The sequence below is a fragment of the Pinus tabuliformis genome, chromosome J (genome assembly GCF_031772625.1).
Source record: "Pinus tabuliformis cultivar Carrire ecotype Pingquan chromosome J, CPIR1, whole genome shotgun sequence".
NCBI lineage: Eukaryota > Viridiplantae > Streptophyta > Pinopsida > Pinales > Pinaceae > Pinus > Pinus tabuliformis.
The window spans coordinates 1,211,287,389-1,211,305,876 of record NC_142295.1 but is presented as its reverse complement, the minus strand read 5'-3'; the positions used below and the strand labels follow the sequence as shown (position 1 = coordinate 1,211,305,876).

At 38.7% G+C, this 18,488-nt stretch overlaps 1 protein-coding gene across 2 annotated transcripts in view; it reads right to left on the bottom strand.

The window, feature by feature from the left end:
- The window catches only part of LOC149231495 (uncharacterized), a 261,806-nt gene that overhangs the window by 187,355 nt on the left and 55,963 nt on the right, over positions 1 to 18,488 (bottom strand). For both annotated transcript variants that reach the window (XM_089379200.1, XM_089379201.1), the window contains exon 2: positions 7,234 to 7,394. In XM_089379200.1, coding sequence (XP_089235326.1) covers positions 7,234 to 7,394 — 161 coding nt within the window. The remainder of the gene's footprint in view (positions 1 to 7,233; positions 7,395 to 18,488) is intronic.

Here is an 18,488-nt window from a genome sequence, read left to right as displayed (position 1 = left end):
GTAAATTGTACTATCTCTCTCTATTGAACTATTGAAGACTATAAGAAGAATTGATCAAGGGTTTCCCCACATTGGGGTTTGTCCTTGGCTGGTGCCACATCTTTTGTCCTCTTGTCTTGTCTTGTCTTCTATCGTTTTTTTATGTTCTATCTGCATTTTACTATCATGTTGATGTGATCGCTAAATTGGATATCGATATTGGGATAATAAAGAAATTGAAGTAAAATTGCTCTAAAGCATAGAACATACCATTATTGCCTAAAATTAACATGGTATCAAAGATGAGGTGAAGACAAAGCCCAAGCAAGAGTGAAAGAGAAATCACCAAAGACAATTGGACAAGGACAAAAGGTTCAATGGGTTCCTCATCTTACTTCTCGGCTGAAGACAAGCTCCATGATAAATCTGACTATCATGGTTGGAAGATGTATGTTGATTTGACCTTGGAAGAAAAAGAAGTGATGGATTATTTGCAGGGTAAAATCCTTGAACCTCCTTCAAATGCACCGGCTGCTACGAAGATCAAGTACAATAGGGTTGAATTCAAAGCAAAGAATATTATCAGGGATTCCATTGACAAGCATCTGGTGGCTTATATCTCCGAATTGAAGACCTCCAAGGAGATCTACGACAGGTTGGTCGGCATGCTCAAGGTTAGTAATGCTAATCAAATTCTATTTATCAAGAATAAGTTGAAGGATATTAAGAAGGGCAAAGGCGAGGACATTCAATCCTATTTCTTGAGGATTATTGAGATCAAGAATGATCTACTCTCGATTGGAGAAGTCATTCCTGACAGGGAACTTACTCTCACCACCCTTGGAGGACTCCCACCTGAGTGGTATGTATTTAGAACCACTATACTAAACAATGATCAAATTCCAGGGTTTGAAGAATTGATGTCGAGATGCAATCAAGAAGAAACAAGAATGGTGGAGCAAGAAATGCCTTCTCATAGAAGTAACCCCACTACATTCTCTACTCATGCCAAGAGGAAGAACAATGCAGGTTCAAAGAAGCGAAGTCAAGGAAGATCAGGATTCAAAAATGGAAGGGAGGGAAGATGCTTTGTTTGCAAAAAGTTTGGCCACTATGCAAGGAAGTGTCCAAATAGAAGGGACAAATCACATGATGATGATCACAATCATTCCAGGGGCAACTTCAACAACAACGATCAAAGGAATGGCAAGTCCAATGCCAAGGGAAAAGGGGATGTGAGACGTCAAGGAAATGGTCGACCCTCCAAGATATCAATGAATTCCAGGTATGAAGAATCCAATGTTGTTAATGATAAGCAAAAATAGTACTATCTTATATCGGCCCTCTCCATTGCGTCTCCTCCGGACACTTTGGGAAATTAGCTAATTGATAGTGGTGCCTTAAGGCACTTCACCAAATACAAGGAAGCCCTCTCTAATTTGATAGAAAAGGAGACAAACTTGGAGATCATCCTTGGAGACGATGCCACTGATCCTGTGAAGGGAGTAGGGAATGTTACCCTTCAATTGAATCAAGGTAACACTATTCATTTGCAAGAAGTACTATATGTACCCGATCTCAAGAAGAAGGTGTCCATTTTAGCAATGGAAGATAAAGGATTCAAGATGGATTTTATCGATGGAAAGGTATGTGTTTGGAAAAGAAATTTTAAATATGCTTTTACCCTTGGGTTCAGGGTTGACACTTTGTATCAAGTTGGAGGAAGTCCATTAGGAGCCATGTCTTGCGACACATCTCTACCAATCTAAACTATGGCACTAGAGGTTCGCCCATATTCATTATAAGGCCCTACCCGATGTGAGAGAAATGGTGACAGGTATGCCCGACTTCAAAGTAGAGCATGAAGGCATATGTCTGGGATGTGCCGAAGGAAAACTTACAAGGGGACCATTCCCCTCAAGTAATAGCAAGACCAAAGACATATTGCAATTGATCCACTCCAACATATCTGGTATGATGCCCCATAAATTCCTTGGGAGGATGCTTATATTATCTCACCTTTGTGGATGATTATTCTCGAAAGACCTGGATCTACTTCTTGAAGAAGAAGGATGAAGTATTCACCTGGTTCCGACACTTCAAATCCTTGATCGAGAACCAATTCGAGAAGAAAATCAAGATATTAAGGGTTGATTATGGGACCGATTACGCCATACACTCCTAAGCACATCTCTACCAATCTAAACTATGGCACTGGACGTTCGCCCAACTTCATTATAAGGCCCTACCTGATGTGAGACAAATGGTGACAGGTATGTCCGAGTTCAAAGTAAAGCATGAAGGCATATGTACGGGATGTGCCGAAGGAAAACTTACATGGGGACCATTCCCCTCAAGTAATAGCAAGACCACAGACATATTGCAATTGATCCACTCCAACATATCTGGTATGATGCCCATAAATTCCTTGGGAGGATGCTTATATTATCTCACCTTTGTGGATGATTATTCTCGTAAGACCTAGATCTACTTCTTGAAGAAGAAGAAAGAAGTGTTCACCTGGTTCCGACACTTCAAATTCGGAGTCTTGATCGAGAACCAATTCGAGAAGAAAATCAAGATATTAAGGATTGATAATGGGACCGACTACGAATCCAATAAATTCCAATATTATTGCAGAGAAGTTGGCATTAAGAGGGAGACTACAACACCATACACTCCCAAGCATAATGGTGTGAATGAAAGGAAGAATCGCTCTATTGTAGAAGTTGTTCGTGCCATGCTTCATGATCAAGGCCTTCTGAAGTTTCTATGGGCTGAAGCTGCCAATACCGTCGTGTATGTTCAAAATCGATAACCTCATCAAGCATTGGACTCCAAGACTCCCGAAGAAATGTTCACTGGTAAGAAACTCGATGTCTCTCATTTTAGAATTTTTGGAAGCCCCGTATATTTTCATGTGCGGAAAGAGAAAATAAGCAAATTGGGTGCATCTGGGAAGAAAGGAAGCTTTGTGGGCTATAGTGAAAATTCTAAGGGATATAGAATTTATGTGGCTAGTCAAAAGGAAGTTAAGATAATTCATGATGTCACCTTCAACGAAGATATGGCCCTCAGGAACATCAACAACCTTCCTATCCTAAGGGAGGACAAAGAAGCTAACACTGGAAACCAAGGTGAAAAAGAGGACGAAACGATGCCTGATGTTGATGAACCTATGGATCATATTGATCCTCCTCCTCATGAGCCCTCCTCCTCCAAAAGGAGACCCTCATGGCTTAGGGAGACTCTTGAAGATGCTGAGAGGCACATTGCACCAAGGGGGACTTTCCATGAAAGCAAGAAGCCGAACAAGTATCAAGGATATTTGACCACCATGAGCACTATCATTCAAAATGAGCCTTCATCATTCGAAGAAGTCATGAAGCATCAAGTATGGAAGAATGCTATGAATGAGGAATACGAGTCAATTATGAAAAATGATGTTTGGGATGAGGTCCCTAGACCCCAAGACAAATCGGTTGTGACTTCTAAGTGGCTCTACAAAATCAAGCATAGAGGTGATGGAAGTGCAGAAAAGTTCAAGGCTCGCTTTGTTGCTCTAGGCTTCTCTCAAAACAAAGGTGTAGATTATGATGAGATATTTGCACATGTTGCCCGATACACCACCATCTGCTCGATCATAGCCCTTGTTGCCTCGCAAGGATGGAACATCAGATGGATGTCAAGACCGCCTTCTTGCATGGTTCAATGAAAGAGGAATTCTATGTGAAACAACCTGAGGGGTTTGAGGTTCATGATCGGGAATCTCATGTATGCAGGTTGAAGAAAGTTCTCTATGGGTTGAAGCAAGCACCCCGGGCTTGGTATCAAAGGATAAATAGCTATCTAATTGAGGTTGGGATTCACTAGAATTGAACCCGATCCAAACCTTTACTCTAAGGTTGAAAATGATAAACCTCTCATTCTAGTACTTTATATGGACAGCCTCTTTCTGACAAGTGCAGACCCTCTCATTGACAAATGTAAGGAGTTGGATTTTGAATTTGAGATGAAAGACCTAGGATCGATGCACTATTTCCTAGGGTTGGAGGTCTAGCAAAAGCTAGGTGAAATTTTCCTCTCCCAAGGAAAATATGTTGTGAAGATATTGGAAAGATTTGGGATGGTGGACTGCAACCCTGTGACTACTCTGATGGAACTTAACTTTAAGAAGTTATGTGGTAGTGTTGTTGGACCTGAATTGGGAAATGATTACGAGTATTGTCAACTCATATGAGCATTGATGTTCTTGGTGAACTCCCGTCTGAACATATGTTTTGTGGTTAATACATTGAGCCAATATATGGTTGAGCCTCATCATATACATTGGATTGCCGCCAAGAATCTTTTGAGATATCTTTGGGGCATGATCACTCATGGACTCAGATATATTGTCAAAGATGTGAGGTTGCATGGTTATTCTGATGTTGATTGGGTTGGCGGTGTGGTGGATCGCAAGAGCAGTTTTGGATGTTGTTTTTCTTTGGGTTCTGCTTCAACCTTCGATATCCTGGATGTGTAGGAAGCATAAATTGGTTGCCTTGAGCACTGCCAAGGCCGAATACATAGCTGCTAGTATGGACTCATGTGAAGTTGTCTGGTTGAGGAAGCTCTTCAGTGTGTTGTTTGGACGTGTTGGATACCACCGTGATCCTCTGCGACAACCAGAGTGGGATCCGATTATCAAAGAATTTCGTGTTTCATGATCGCTCCAACCATATAGATATCAAGTACCACTTTATCCGGGACATGGTACAATGAGGAGTAATAAGGCTCCATCACATTGGATTGATGAGTAGGTCGCCGATAATCTGACAAAGCCCCTAAGAAAGGTCAAATTCCTGGCCTTTCGAGAACGACTTGGAGTCGTGAAGAGACCCTCTTATGAGAGTCCTGCATGAGATGGACATTGAGCTCTGGAATGTCTAGGGGGCTTGGGGTACTTCTTGGAGTGGTGAGCAACCATAGGGTGAATGGTTCAGCCTTCCCCTAATGGTTTTTTGTGTACAAGGTGAGTGGTTCAGCCTTCCGCTGTGATACCCCTTGGCGACATGTAGGTAGGATGAGTCGTTCATCCTTCTCCTACTGAGACATCCTACCCATGCAGTCTGGGACTCATGGGAAGTACCTCTCATCTGGCCAAAGGGTAGGGAAATGAGGATAGGGACCATAGTACTACCGATGGATGCATCGTGTCTTACCGTACTCCCTATGCTAGGATGACTGATATTGATCTAGGATCAATTAGAACTGACTTCGGGTCAGTAAGAGTGGTATGAGACACTCTTTTTATTGCGACTGACTTCGGGTCAGTAGAGAATGGTATGATACATTCTTGATCACTTCTTCTTCTTCATAGTTCAACAGAGCAGAGCAGTGCATTGATGGTGAGATAGTACGATTGGCAGATGGATTAGCAGATGGAGTTCTCCCTAGTTGAGAGGGAGTCTTAAAATTGGCAACTAGGGCCAAACTCCACATGGATCATCTTATTTATGACAGTTGAGCTTTTTCTTGGATTCCTCTCTCCGAGAGGTATAGGATTTATCTAGAGATCATCTGATTCTGACATGTACAAATGAAGCTATGAATTTATTTTGATTATGGAAAAATTGACAAGGTCGGCCAGCAAACTTATGTAGGCTCAGAACCCCAAGAGTCACGTCTATTCATTCTCAACGTTTGCTATAAATACATGATGCCTCATCCTCATTTGGACACACTCATCTTCACACATCTCTCTCCCTCCTCATCTGATTGGGTACGCATTTCTGGGCAGCATCTCTCTCCACATGTGCGAAGGAAAGAAGGGCAATTTTCTGTTTCAACATTGACCAAGTTTGACCAAATCCCAAAGGTTGTTTTTGGGCTCTATTGACCATCTTTGACTACAACTTTTGGTGGAGAAATTCTGTCCCAGCAGGCTGCATTTATGGGCACAGAAATCGAGACAATCCGTTGACTTTGACCAGCATTGACTGCATCTAGGGTTGACCACAGGTTGACTATTTGACCAGATTTTGACTAGGCTAATTTCATACTGTTTTGAGGGTTGATTCATCTTGTTGTTTGGAGGCCGAAGTTGACTGAAGTTGACTTAATTGTTGAGGGTCAAATCTGCCATGTTGACTAGCGTTGACTTTTCTAGCTAGGACCCTTTCGCTGCTGTTATAAATAATCAGATTTGTAAATTGTACTATCTCTCTTTGCTGAACAATTGAAGACTATAAGAAGAATTGATCAAGGGTTTCACCACATTGGGGTTTGTCCTTGGCTGGTGCCACATCTTGTGTCCTCTTGTCTTGGCTTGTCTTCTATTGTTTATGTTTATGTTCTATCTGCATTTTACTATCATGTTGATGTGATTGCTAAACTGGATATCGATATTGGGCTAATAAAGAAATTGAAGTAAAATTGCTCTAAAGCATAGAACATAACATTGTTGCCTAAAATTAACACTGTGACCATGACATCTTTGGCGTTTTGTACCTTGAATTAAAGACGTTAGCATTGAAGAAAAATTGTAGCAATATAAGGTAGGGTTTCAGTGATCATTGTCAACTAAGATATGTAGTCATAAGGTATGTAAATTTGCATAGCTGAAAGGATTTTTTTTAATTGTGTTAGGATTTTCTATAGTCAGGAGACGACAATAAGGAATTTTCTAGCTGAAAGTAGTTATAATTAAGTTTCCTAAAGCTAAAGCTCATTTCTAGTGGCCAATAATGGAATGTCACTCAACCCTTTTTTAAATTGTTCGAGATTTTAATTGACAAGTGTAAGGGTAGTGCATAATACTATAAAGTATAGCTTGTTATGCTTACAAGCTTGAAACAACTACAAATGTTAATACCGAAATCTATATATATATATATATACATATTGCCATCCCCAACCCATTGTCCCTTGAAAATTTTGGGGGTCCACTATAGCCATTACAGGGACGCGTTCCCCTATCCCCACCATTCCCTGTCCCCAAAACCAATGCAACATAACTTTTAATCCATATAGAATGTAAACCATAAGTTAAAGCTGGAAAGATGCGATAGTTGGAGAACCACTCTACCAATAGAAAAAAAAAAAAAGTAGAGAAAAACTGGAAAATAATGGAATGACATTTGATGCTTATGTAGCTTTCTTATTTTTATGGAACAATATCTTACCCATTGTGATGCAGCATTTTTGTCCATGAAATTTATCCATTCTTGAATGGTCGTCTATAATATTTAATCAAAGACTACGAATTCTTACCTTGAAGGAAGCATGATATTGATTATTGAAAAGCTTTCAATAGGCTTTGAATAATCTGCTGACATGTCACAAAAATCTCTACCCTCAACTTCAACCTCACGTCTGATGAATGCCATAAATTCCTTTTCCAAATCATTGATTTCCTCCTCTGACAAGACTCCCTGAAACATATTTCCAAAACTTAGTCCAATATTATAAATTCAAGTTACTTTTCCAGAGGCTATCTGAACATCTCAATTAAAAATATTCTATTCATGGTAGATTGAAAAGTAACCCTTCATTTTATCATTAATAAAAACCAGATTAATAGGTTATCACCATTGTTAATTATGTAATAGTCAAATGTACAAAGGCATTTCTCACAAGAAGCACCAGAAAATAAAAATTACAGAACAAAACTAGGGAAGAGAGAAAACAAAATTGAATACATGCATATAATTGTAAATGATCTCTAACATAATTACAACCACCCAAAATCAGGAAATGTTGAATATACTAAAAATGGATTTGCAAAGTGGCTCCAGAGTAAAAGAATGATAATGTGTTGCATAGCAAGCAAAAGGAAATAGCAGAATATCTAACAATAACCCCAAAATGTAGTATCAAATAATCATATGCGTTTGTTTATGTAAATCAATGTTGTAAATATCATGTTAATGAATATATCTTTGAGGATATAGAAAGAATTTATCAACACCATGGGGAAAAGTACTAAAAAATATCAACAAACTTTAAAAAAATATAAAAATACTTATTTGTCAATTTTATAAACATTTATGGGAACCCCTCCCTCTTGCCTTTTTCTGGGCAAATATAATAGGGAGTAACCTCTTTGTTCTTAGTCTCTTCCTTTCCCTCTTCAGAGTGATTAAAAAATCCAAAAGAAGTCGACTCAGCCAATATTTTCCATTTTCTCCCAATTTATGGCAATAATATATTCAAAATTTGAAAAATCATAATTTTTAATGGCAATATTATCACGAGTTTGGAAAACTGATAAGATATAGCAATGTTGCTAATATTTTTGTAACAATTACAACACTGCTATAAATGAGTAAAATCTCATATACAAACACTAATTTCTTAATAATTTCTCATGTAGGCTCACAATTTCTAGCCAAACCTATTATTTACATATACACGTGATTCCTTATATTGGTTAAATGGATTCCACTAATTCTCTCTTTCATGGAAAAGCTTCATCCTTGAAGCATAAGACGAAAGTCATTTGTAAAATCTTCCTAACATCATTCTTGATCATCAACCTATCCATAACATTTTTTTTAATTGGTGTCGACCTTTCATTATACGTTATCATATTATTACTTTGTCTTTGAATCCATGTATGCCCATCACTTTTCCATTTTGTTGGAGTTGTTGTTTATTGATAATATCATATCATACAACCATTCTTCTTTTGATTCCAAATGGATCATGCATCCATGGCTATACCACCTATTTCCTTGGAATTGAAGTTGTGAATATATGTCTCTTTGTTTTGCTTGTAGGCTTTCACAGTGATAAGATGTCAATATCATTCTCCTTTGCATGTTTTTATTCTTATTCTTCTAACTGATTCTTATTATGTGCAATTTTTTTGCTACGACAAACAACAAATAAAATCACAACTGCAATTTTCACCTTAAATAAAATACGTTGCGGAAATAACTCTGGAACTAAGAAAAAATTAGAGCACACGCACAATAAAATTGACACCGTTATTTTTGGACAAATATCCCCAGAAAAACCCAATGTGGGAAAACCGATGCAGCAGATGAGCATTTTATTATTATTTTTCAGCAGCAAAATTTGAGTACAATAAACTGGATGCCAATTTGTCAATCCTCTCCTGAGAAATCACTAGAAAAATTATTAAGGGAATTTTTCCCTTCTCTACAAGCAATCTAGCAACAATTTGGCCAATCAAACTAGCTACCCAAGACCCCTACATAGGCCTTAGCGCAAATGCTACACCTACCCTCACACGCACTCCCTGAATTTGCCTTTGATCAAGACGTCCTACCTGTTGCTGCTCTTGGAAGTGATTCTTCGACCCTCTGGAAAATCATCTCGGCCTCCGGCAACTGAATTGACCTCCTCTAAAGCTAAATCGAACTGCCCTCTGACGCTGCATGCACAGTCGATATGCAGCGTCACTGAGGAATAATACTGCCTTTCTTTGTTGCCTCTTCCGGCACTGGAAATCTCCACCAAAAATCTTTGTCGTTGCTCCTCTGCCTCTACTAATGATCTCTTGCTTCGAATTCTCTTCCCCACTGAATCTTTGCTCTCCGGGAAATTCAATCTGCCAAGATCATTCCCCCACTCGATGTGTCTATCTTCATCCCAGTGTCCTGCTCTTATTATCTCTCATTGGTGGACCAACAACCATGATTAGATCCCCATGAACTGCTAAGATCATCTCAAACTCAATTCCTGTGAGTTTTGAGAGCATTCTCACTTTTCTCAATTAGTTCCCTTTAATTAATCAATTTCGCTAAGTTAGACTTAAGCATTTTTTAATTATTGATCAATTAATTTAATTGAGGTCTCTATGTGTTTTCTCCCAAAACCTTTTCTGGGTTTTCGAGATCTTGTGTTTCTTAGCCTCTCTGACCAAAGTCGAGACTAGAACACCTATCCGATGCTACAAAAACTAACACTCCCTCTTAGCGAGGAAGGTGTTCTCTCTCTTCACTTGTAACATCTTCCCTCACACTGCTGATGCCTGGCAACAATGACAACCTGCCATTACCCACCAAGAAACTGCTCATACTCTGATTCGTTTACCACTCTGTAGCTGAATCATGTTGCTTCTACACTATTGCTAACACTACAGTATACCTCTTGTATTGTTGCCAACACTGCTCTACGCTGCAACTGATCCGTGCTACTACTATTGCTGCAACTAAGAACTAAAAACTCTAAATCAACGGTGTCCCTGTATTGACTTTGTTGTTGTCTCCTGAGTATCTGACTGCAACTAGCCTCTGCACTATCTATTGTGTTAGTCTACGCCCCTCAATAATTGACTACAACTAGTTCAAAAACGATCCCTCAAGAATTGGTTGCATCATACTGACACTAATCCATCTTTTTTAAATACAGTGGGCCCCTGTAGAAAGGGTAATGATCCATACGAGGAGTAAACTACAACTATTGTTGCTCCCTTATGGACCCTACCCAAGTCTCTACAACTTGGGGAACTAAAGCTCAATGGCTCCCTAACTCTCTGCAAGAGGTATAGTTGCATACAAGGCGAATTCATCCTCCAACCTGTTGGATAAATTATCGATTTTTGTCGAAGCTGTTGCCTGCTCCTGCTTCTCCTTCTTGTCCTTCTTTCTCTTGGGAAACTAGGTATTGTAGTGATCAAACTCACCACATCTAAAGCACTTGATTTTCAACAAGTCCTTTTTCTTTTCTTCTCCCTTTGAGTCGTGTCCCTGACTGGGACTCCTCTTTACCTTCCCCTTTGATGGAAGAGCTACATTCTCCTCCTCTTTCACACTCTTTGGTCCTTTGCTACTGTTGCCATTAATATTATTCTCGACTAGAGAAAGCCTCATCTCTTCCTGAGTGAAAGCGGCCCACAATCGATCCCATCCAAGTAGTTGATCTCGTCAAGTAATACCTTGGACGAAAGTTGCCCACTCCTTGGTGAAACCGTTGAGAGTTGTATGCACCAGTTCACTCTTGAGAGGTGTCTCTCCTACTACACCAAGCTCATCTTAGACATTCTGAATTCTAGTGAGATAAGGAGTGACGCCTTCACCCTTTTGCATCCTAGTCGTCCTCAACTTTTTTTCAAGAACATCTTCTGGTTCTCCAAAGGATTCTGGAAAAGCGTAGCAACTGCATCCCATATTTCTTTGGTTGTATTCTTGGCCGCTAAGTGTAAGACTATATAATCTCGAACTCCATCAAGAATCAACCGCTTTGCCTTGGCCATCTCCTTATTGTAATTCTCTAGTTGTTGCGAGATTGTAGGTATGGCTACAACTCTCTTTGCATTTGTCTTCAGACCATGCTCATTTAGCAAGAAATACATTCTTTCTAGATACAATAGTTAGAGGCTCCATCTAGCCTATGTTGATCTCGAGGCACTGTTGAGGCCATTTCTGCAAAACTCAAATCTAGGAAGATAAGCAAGAATCTCCTCCCTTTCTTGCTCGGTTGCTTGCTCTACTACTCGCACTCCCTCCTGGAATGCACAATTTTTCTTGTTGCTACTACCTTCTGCTACTAGAAATCACGGATTTCCTCCAAAAAACTAAATCTAGAAACCCTCAAGGAAAATCTGGAAATTCCTTCCTTTGTGTACTTTCCTCTTCCACTCAGCGTTGATCTTCTACTGCAAAACTGTTGCAAAATCACTACACCTAGATCTGCTCAATGAAATCTCTGGTCTGCTCACCAGAACGGAATCTAGGCAACACCATTGCCTGCAAATCACTACAACTAAGTGTCTTTGATTTTTTTGTTGCCTACAAATTGAAAATAGAACCCTTCTATGCCAATTCGCACTCCTGGCTGGCCTCTATGCTGACCCGAAATTTTTTCTCAAAGACTCCCTCTAAAGCTGCAAAATTTCACATTCGTTACTCCTTCACCCTTTTGACTCCTTCACACTTTCGCATCCTAGTGGTCCTCAACTTTTTTTCAAGAACATCTTCTGGTTCTCCAAAGGATTCTGGAAAAGCGTAGCAACTGCGTCCCACATTTCTTTGGTTGTATTCTCGGCCGCTAAGTGTAAGACTATATAATCTTGAACTCCATCAAGAATCAACCGCTTTGCCTTGGCCATCTCCTTATTGTAATTCTCTAATTGTTGCGAGACTGTAGGTATGGCTACAACTCTCTCTGAATTTGTCTTCAAACCATGCTCATCTAGCAAGAAATACATTCTTTCTAGATACAATAGTTAGAGGCTCCATCTAGCCTATGTTGATCTCGAAGTCTTGTTGAGGTCATTTCTGCAAAACTCAAATCTAGGAAGATAAACAAGAATCTCCTCCCTTTCTTGCTTGATTGCTTTCTCTGCTACTCGCACTCCCTCCTGGAATGCACAATATTTCTTGTTTCTACTACCTTATGCTACTAGAAATCATGGATTTCCTCCAAAAAACTAAATCTAGAAACCCTCAAGGAAAATCTGGAAATTCCTTCCTCTGTGTGCTTTTCTCTTCCACTCAACATTGATCTTCTACTGCAAAACTATTGCAAAAACACTGCACCCAGATCTGCTCACTAGAACGAAATCCGGGCAACACCACTGCCTGCAAATCACTACAACTGAGTGTCTTTGATTTTTCTGTTGCCTACAAACTGAAAATAGAACCCTTCTTTGCTAATTCGCACTCCTGGTTGGCCTCTACACAGACCTGAAAAATTTTCTCAAAGATGCCCTCTGAAGCTGCAAAATTTCACCTTCGTTACTGAGCTCCTGATCTGTCTTCAACACCGCTCTGATACCATGTGAAATTTTTTAATCCTATTGTAGCAACTGGAAATTATTCTTCTAATTGATTATTATTAAGTGCAGTTTATTTGCTACAGCAAACAACGAATAAAATCACAACTACAATTTTCACCTAAAATAAAATACGTTGTGGAAATAAATCTGGAACTGAGAAAAAATTAGAGCACGTACAATAAAATTGACACCAGCATTTTTGGACAAATGTCCCCAAAAAAACCCAATGTGGGAAAACTGGTGCAGCAGATGAGGGTTTTATTATTATTCTTCAGCAGCGAAATCTGAGTACAATAAACTGGATGTCAATCTAGGAATCCTCTCCTGAGAAATCACTGGCAAAATTATTAAGGGAAATTTTCCCTTCTCCACAAGCAATCTGGCAACAATTTGGCCACTCAAACTGGCTATCCAAGACCCCTGTGCAGGCCTTTAGAGTCTGCCCAGACCCTCACACACACTCCCTGAATCTGCCTCTGATCAAGACTTCTTGCCTATTGCTACTACTGGAAGTGATTCTCCAACCCTCTGGAAAATTATCCCGACCTTCGACAACTAAATCGACCTCCTCTAAAGCTAAATTGAATTTCCCTTTGAAGTTGCGTGTGCATCCTCACTGAGGAATAACACTGCCTTTCTCTGCTACCTCTTCCGGCACTGGAAATCTCCATCGAAATCTCTATTGTTGCCTACCGATCTCCTAGCTCGAATTCTCTTCCCAGCTGAATCTCTGCTCTCTAGGAAATTCGATCTACCTGGATCATTCCCCCACTCGATGTGTCTATCTCCATCCAGCATCCTGCTCTTATAATCTCTTGTTGTTGGACCAACGACCATGATTAGATCCCCATCAACGGCTAAGATCATATCAAACTCAATCTGTGAGTGTCTAGAACATTCTAACCTTTCTCAATTAATTCTCTTTAACTAATCGATTTCCCTTAGTTACACTTAGGCATTTTTTAATTATCAACCAATTAATTTAATTGAGTTGTATTTGGGTGTTTTCTCACGAAACCTTTTCTAGGTTTTGGAGATCTTGTGTTTCTTAGCCTCTCTGACCAAAGTCGAGACTAGAACACCTGCCCAATGCTACAAAAACTAATAGAGTTACCACTTCATATTGCATGAGGATAACTTTTGTGATTTTCATCACAAATATGATTTGTAACATGGTACCATTGAGTTTTCGATGGATTGGGGTACACACCTTTAATATTTGGTTGAATATTATGATCATGCTTGATGATTATGGAGTCTTCCACCTCGTCATGTTGTTGAATCGATATAGTTGTTCATTATAACTATAAGATGTTGCACCTTCGTTCATGCAATAGAAGAAATTTCAACCTAAAAGTGCCCATGAATTTTTCATGTGATTTCCATGTCATAATATCTACACCAATCAAAATCCTTTACATTTAAAAAGAGGTATATGTAAAATTTTGGAGGGAAAAAAAAGAAAAACTACCTTTTTAACTACATTTTTGGCTTATTTCCTTATAGGTTTACTCAAATTTCAAGTTTAGACACTCGTTGGATGGGGAATTAAATTCCACATCCAACAACTACCAATTATGCATACTTTTGAGACATGACTTAAGTGGATTGTCTTGGTAGTTTGTTTCTCTTCGCATGGTTGCATATCTTTTGTTCATGAAACTTCAAGGTTGGAAGTTTATGATTTCACCTAATGCTTTGGTTGATAGAACTTTACGTTGAAGTTAATGATTTCACTTGATACCTTGGTTTATGGTTGTGAGATGCTTTTTGGTGTTATGATATATATCATTAGTGCTTGATCATGTTGTTCATAAGTAGCCTAGCCTAACACTCATAAATCCCACTTGTAGAACACCTTAATAGCTATTGATGAGTGACACACTATAATTCTAATTTCTCACTCATGATGGTATAGTAAAAATACAACACATTTTCCCTTTGATTATGACTTTAGTTTATGGTGGAGTTTACAATGAGATACCACTTTTATTTTCACGATACAAAACTTTATGAAGTATATCGTTCATTAACACATGTAGAGGCAAGTTTATTATTATTTTAGTAGGGTGGCTGCTTTTTCATCTTAAACCATGGTGAGGGCACATGTGTTGAGGCAAATCAAAGTTATGTTATAACATAGGTGGGTCATCTCATACCAATGTTGCCCAAGGCAATCATATACTTTATTTGGGGATGGAAACCATGTGAATGTAAATCAAATATTATTCTAAGCATGGGCTAACCCCTTAATCCACTTTGGAACATATGTTGAAGCTAACCATTTGATATGCCACTTATTAAAGGCATTACTTAGTGAAGTCGTGGGTCCTCATGTTGTTTCATAAAGCTTTTTTTAAGCTTGAGGTTATGGGGACAAGCTGATACCTTCGATGATGGATTTCTTATGTTCATACTGAGATGGGGCCATCAGTTTCAACCGCTAACCCATGCAATGGAACACATAATGGAGGTAAATCATATTGTATTTTATTGAGAGCATGGAACCGACTTTATAGAGTTGTGGGTTATCATCACCATAGCCACCTACGTTAAGAGGTCGATGGAAGGTGATGCCATACGGTTATGGCATAGAATTAATCTAATTCATCAAGAATACATTAGCATGGAGCCATTCCATTTGGCATATGGCAACTTGGCCTCCTTCCTCGTTAATGTTGTAATTTGGTGGAGATCAGCTTCTCCACCATCAACCCATTATTGAATTTCGAAGGTGCGTTTGTGGGCCATCATTTTATGTGGTGTACTTCCTATAATTGAAGGGCCATCTGAACCTTAGAAGACCACCATTGAATCTTGTGCCATCGCCATTTTGATGAAGGAGAGCATGACGACTGACGTTTCTTTATGGGGATGCTTGGATGTATATGGATGTTGCTTTCTTTTGTTTATGTATTAATGCCATGAAGTATTATGGAGTTACGTTAATCCACTTCACTCATACTACAAATTGCATTTGGAAGGGGTCAATCCACATAGTGATTTATTGCACATCTTTGAGGAAGTTTAATGGATCAATTGCTTTGAGGAGGTTGTTTCCTTAGTTATTTTTGGATGTGGTTTCTATCTAACTCGTTATTTTATTAATCGCTGAAATTTCTTATGGAGTTACTTGGATGATAATACTATTTGTTGAAAATGGTTGTTATTGATATCCAAGGTTGTCCAAATGAAAGAGGAAATTACATAGTCAAATAGAATATTTTATGAACTTCCCAATGCTATATAGCACTTTCTCTAATTCATAAGAATGGGGAGATATGAAATGTTTTGTAAGATACCCAACCAAAGCACAGGCAGGCCCCATTTGGAAACCCTATCTTTGAAGGCACTCTTACTCTAATTATCTAGCTCAAATGGGAGCATAGGATATATGGCTAGAAATTTTTTTCCAAGATCTTTCCAAGTTGAGAGCTACAAGAGGTAGTTGTGGTATTTTGGAGGCTTGAAAGGCCAAGCCAAGTTGGAGAAGGGTTGGGTATGTAAGATACCCCCTTGGAAATTAAAACTTAATCGAGGTAGTCTAAGGCTAGAACATAATTGAAGGTCCTAAGAAAGCCAAGTTTTAGGCATCTCTTCTAAAGAGAATGGAAGCATCTTTTGATTAGGAAACTTGTGAAGATTAGTTGTGGTTTGGGCTGCATTGAATATCTAAAGAAAGCCAAGTGTGGGAATTTCTTTTGAGGCAGAAATTTGTGGTGTATTGTTTTGGTTTCGAAGCAAAGACATAGGCCAATCTTGACCTTTTCTGAGAAAAAATTTTACCCCTCTTGTTGCACAAGTCCAAATTTGTTGAGGCTTCTTATTGCAAATTCGAATTTTCCGAGGCTTCTTGTTGCAAGTCTGAATCTATATGTGGCAGACCCGAACTAGCCCTTCATGAGGCCTTATTTGGACCTTTGAAGCAGACTTTTGAGGCCTCTTCTGCAGTTGTCTTAGAGGCCGAATTTCGCCCCCACTTTCCTTAGGATATATCATTGTTCTAGATTCAAGTTCTGAGATATCTTTTCAGTCTCCTTTTCAACCTGTTCTTATGTGAGTATCTCAGGCTTTTTTTCCTTTTTTAACAGTAATGACCCAATGACTAAGAAAGAGCTGAGATATCCTGTATTGACCACGGACAGAGTGAAAACTCCTTGGGGATGCCTACTCCTTGAGCCTAATCAATACAGGCTAAGCATGCCATTTCCGGGAATCGAACCTGCGTGGTGAGGGGGTTATCAACCCACCTCAACCACTCAGTCTACCTGGGTGGTGAGGGCGTATCTCGAGGTGTTTTTAAAATAGATCCAAGACTTGTTTAAGGTTTCTTTTTTAAGTCTCATCCTAGTAAGCTTGGAGACTATTTTTAACCTGTTCAAGCAACTTTTGAAGAAGGAAGCGTAAAGAAGGTTAAATCATCTTGAAGTGCCTATTCTGGAGCAAACCATGATATTGATTTGTAGCAGATTTTTTGTGCTTGTTCTGAAACAGATCTTGAAGCAGGCTTTGACATTTGTAGTAGACCTCTTCTTGGAGTAGATCTTGAGAAGATCTTTAGAGAGTAAGGGTATCTGTGGTATTGATGATCTGAAGCAGACCTTGAGAGCATAATTTGTGGCAGACCTTTGATGATGTAAAGATGACTTGGCTACATTCTTGGGAAGTTTGGAAAGTTTCCTTGAAGAAATATGAAACAGGCCTTGGAATCATTCTTGGAGTAGCTTCTTAGAGATCGAGTTGTATTTGGGTCATTGTTCTTGGGACGGGAGACCAAGAAGATTTTATTTTATCTTTTATTCTATAGGGTGGCAAGGTGGTGCTAGGGAAGGAAGTTGTAGCTTCCTTCAAGAGTTGTCACCTCGTTCTAGTCGGAGTTTGTAAATCTTGAGGTTGTAGCCCTTCCAGTTGTGGCTAGTAAACTGGAAGTTGTAACTTCCCTTGTAATATAAATATATTGTTCATATATATATATATAGATATATATATATATCTATATATATATATATATATATATATAGATATATATATATATCTATATATATATATATATATATAGATATATATATATATATTGTGTTTCTTTGATGTGATGTTATTGGTTAATTGTTTTGATACTTAAATTATTGAAATTTATGAAACACCAATTCACCCCCACACTTAGTATTTCCAACATAAATATCATGCAAGACTCCTAGATAGAGATTATCAATAGATTAAGAAGGAATTGCTGAAATATGATGGTAAAGACCTTAGGGGAGCAGTTGTCTAGGTAAAAAAAAATGAAAGGAATTTTTGAATCGAACCCCCATTAAGTAGAAGAGAGAAAATGATAACGACCTCAAATAACTTAGAAAAGGAAGCTTATGATTGGTTTATATAGTGGACTAGAAAATGTGATGCTTGTTCTTTTTATTGGAAAAGTTTCATAGCTGTCCTATTGAAAAGGTTCCATGACAAGGAAGAAAATGATTTGTACAATAATTTTTTCATCTTAAATAAAAGGGAAATGTGAATGATGACACACATGAATAGGATGTTTTGGCCACAAGACAAAAAAGGATTCACATATAAACAATTACTAAAAATCTGCAATTGTGGATTGAAGGATTACATCCATAGTGAAATAAAGCTATGGAGCCTTAAAACAGTTGATGATGCTAGCATGCAACAAAATTAATTGAGCAAAAGAGCAAATCAACAAGCCATCGTTCACAAGGGAAATTGAAAGTTAGCAATAAGACCCAGATAAGAAGGGAATACACAAATGTAGATATTG